The sequence below is a fragment of the Alosa pseudoharengus genome, unplaced genomic scaffold (genome assembly GCF_046254945.1).
Source record: "Alosa pseudoharengus isolate Yale_2024_CS ecotype anadromous, Long Island Sound unplaced genomic scaffold, YU_APseudo_1.1 YU_APseudo_1.1_scf_2, whole genome shotgun sequence".
Taxonomy (NCBI): domain Eukaryota; kingdom Metazoa; phylum Chordata; class Actinopteri; order Clupeiformes; family Clupeidae; genus Alosa; species Alosa pseudoharengus.
Genome location: NW_027468663.1, coordinates 31160754 through 31163253, shown reverse-complemented (window position 1 = coordinate 31163253; position 2500 = coordinate 31160754). Strand labels below are relative to the sequence as shown.

The 2500-nt window shown below is 50.1% G+C and overlaps 1 protein-coding gene across 33 annotated transcripts in view; it reads right to left on the bottom strand.

Annotated features, from left to right (window-relative positions):
- mbnl1 (muscleblind-like splicing regulator 1) overlaps positions 1-2500 on the bottom strand; it is a 57436-nt gene that overhangs the window by 37479 nt on the left and 17457 nt on the right. For 31 of the 33 annotated variants that reach the window (XM_076294505.1, XM_076294503.1, XM_076294506.1 and 28 more), the window contains one exon: positions 973-1773. In XM_076294505.1, coding sequence (XP_076150620.1) covers positions 973-1146 — 174 coding nt within the window. In that variant the 5' untranslated portion in view covers positions 1147-1773. Of the gene's footprint in view, positions 1-972; positions 1774-2435 lie in introns of all 33 variants that reach the window. The other 2 variants (XM_076294504.1, XM_076294500.1) reach the window with 1 other exon arrangement.

Here is a 2500-nt window from a genome sequence, read left to right as displayed (position 1 = left end):
TTTCTTTCTCTAACTCTCTCTCTCTTTCTTCCTTCCTGTCTTTCTTTCTCTCTCTACAGCTCACCCCCCATCCCCCCATCTCTCTTGTTTCCCTCGCGTTCTGTCACATGTTCTAGTTACCAGCCATGTGATTAGAGGTGGGTGTGGTCGAACGGGAAATCACTCTAGAGCAGATGCTGTTTTCAGGGCAAGATAACGCGCCACTCAACGATCGCACGTGGCTCGCTCTGAAGTTATCCAAGGTGAGGGACATGAGAAAACGCTCTGTTGATTTTTTGCACAGTTTTGAAAGTGGCGATGTTACCACTTGGCAGGAGTTACGTTGTTTGCACATGTATCATGCCCATTTCGTTCTCATGACTGCCCCAAAGAGTACTTGACTCTAGAACAATTCTGGAGCTGGTCCAGTCCCAATTCTAGAGCAGTATCTAGATCTGGGCCAGATCCATTCTACGTCAACACAGTGAGTCACCAGCTTGCAAACCACCACTGACAAATAATTACAGATATACAAAGCCACTCAACAGCATTCTGTTTCCAACCTGGCAAGTTCAGATCATCTCAAAATGGAAGCATTAAAGATCAACCGAGCATACCCTATGTGTGCCCCATTCTATGCATCACATTCCTGTTGTTAATCTCAGTCACAAGGCCATGCTAACGCTAATCAAGTAAATGTCCTGAAACTATAGCATTGAGGCAAGCCTAAATCTAATATCTGACCCGAGGCATACAAACAATGCTGTCTCTGTGGAGACATGTCTTCAGCCCAGATGAGACTCATTTGCCTTCTCCATCTGCACTGATGGCCTACACTGTGGGCGGACAGATCAGCCCCCCCCCCCCATTCAAACACTTAACCTGAGACGTCCACAGCATATCATCTGTATAGCAATATGTCCGGGCACAGGATGTGAGAGGGTGTGGGCATATGTGTGAGTGTGTGTGTGTGTGTGTGTGTGTGATGCTCACCTTGAGGGAATCGAAGCAGGCGATTACCCTTCCGTTCTCGACTTGGCAGCTCTTGGCGGGGTGGGCGAACTTGCACTCGTCGGCGGAGCGGGAGCAGGTGCCCCGCTGGAACTCGCGGCACACCTCCAGCGTAAGCCACTTGGTGTCCCGCATGTGCGCCATGTTCATCGCCATGGCAACTCTCGCTTGGCACTTGGTTTCACCAAAAGGTTGGTTGCCCACACACTCACACACACACGAGGAAGGGGGAGGGGGGGGGGGGGGTCAACAACAATTAAAAGGATATAAAAAGGACAAAAGTAAATCCCGATAAAGGGTAAAGTCTGTAAGTGCTTGAAAATCCCTCTGTGTGTCTGAGCGCCAAGGAGTGGCTGGGTAACCTCAGAAGTCTCCTTAAAATGACCAAGAACCTCCACAAAACTGGTGGGTTTAGCCCCAAAACAAAGATGTCTTCAGGCCCGCTCCAGTGGAGACAGTCATTCGTCAAGAAGAATCTTCCCAGCAGATGGTGTCCTTCCCAGGCGTTTGGGGGTTCAGAGATGGACTTCAGGTCGTGGAGGCAAAGCAGGTAGACTTCCTGTGTGCCGGATTGGCTGGTTGAGGTGCTGTATGGGGGGTTGGGGGTGGGGTGCGTTCAGGTTGGGGATTGGCTGGTGGAGGGGTTGGTCAGCACTTTCGTTCGTTTGCTCGCTCACTCGCTCAGGCGCCAGAAGCAAGCGAGGCGAGAAGCAGGAGACAGGGCTCTAGCAGCGGGTCCAAGCTGCAGCAGACGTTGGACAAGGCACTTCCTGGAGTACCCACCTGCAGAAGAGAGAGAGAGAAAGAGCACGAGAGAGAGAGAGCGAGAGCGAGAGCGAGAGAGAGGGTGTATGTCAGATATAGAGATAAAGAGAGAGAGAGACACAGAGAAAGAGAGAGAGAGGAACAGTTAGTTGTGAGGACGAGGCAGTCTAGTTCAGGCGTCTAATGCTGTCAGAGAAGCGCGTGTCTCCCCATGGGAGTCCAGGTTTCTCCTTCAGAGAGGTTCTGGGTCAGACGAGCTCGCCTGAGCGTCAGACCAGCTGCGGAGGAAAAGGCCACGGCGTGTAAAAATGTTAGAAATGTTAGTCAGCCTGGATAAGGGTGGAGAAGGGGGGGTGAGCTTAGACAAATAAAACATTCTGTCATACACGTTCCCACACACTCACACATATTCACCCCGTTCTTCTTTGCTATTAGCATGCTGATTAACACGTTAGCACAGGCACACAAACACATACACACACCAGACACACACACACACACACACACACATGTATAGACAAAACAAATGCACTCGCACTCAGCAAAAAACGTACTCACACACAGCCACACACACACACACACACACACACACACAGATTCACACAAGTAGAGACAAAATAAATGTGCACTCTTAAACACACACACACACACACACACACAAACACACACACAGTTCTCACAAAGCTTCTCTTCTTGGCCTCTACAGTCGTGGCTCAGTCTTGGAAAATCAAATCAAACCGGCATA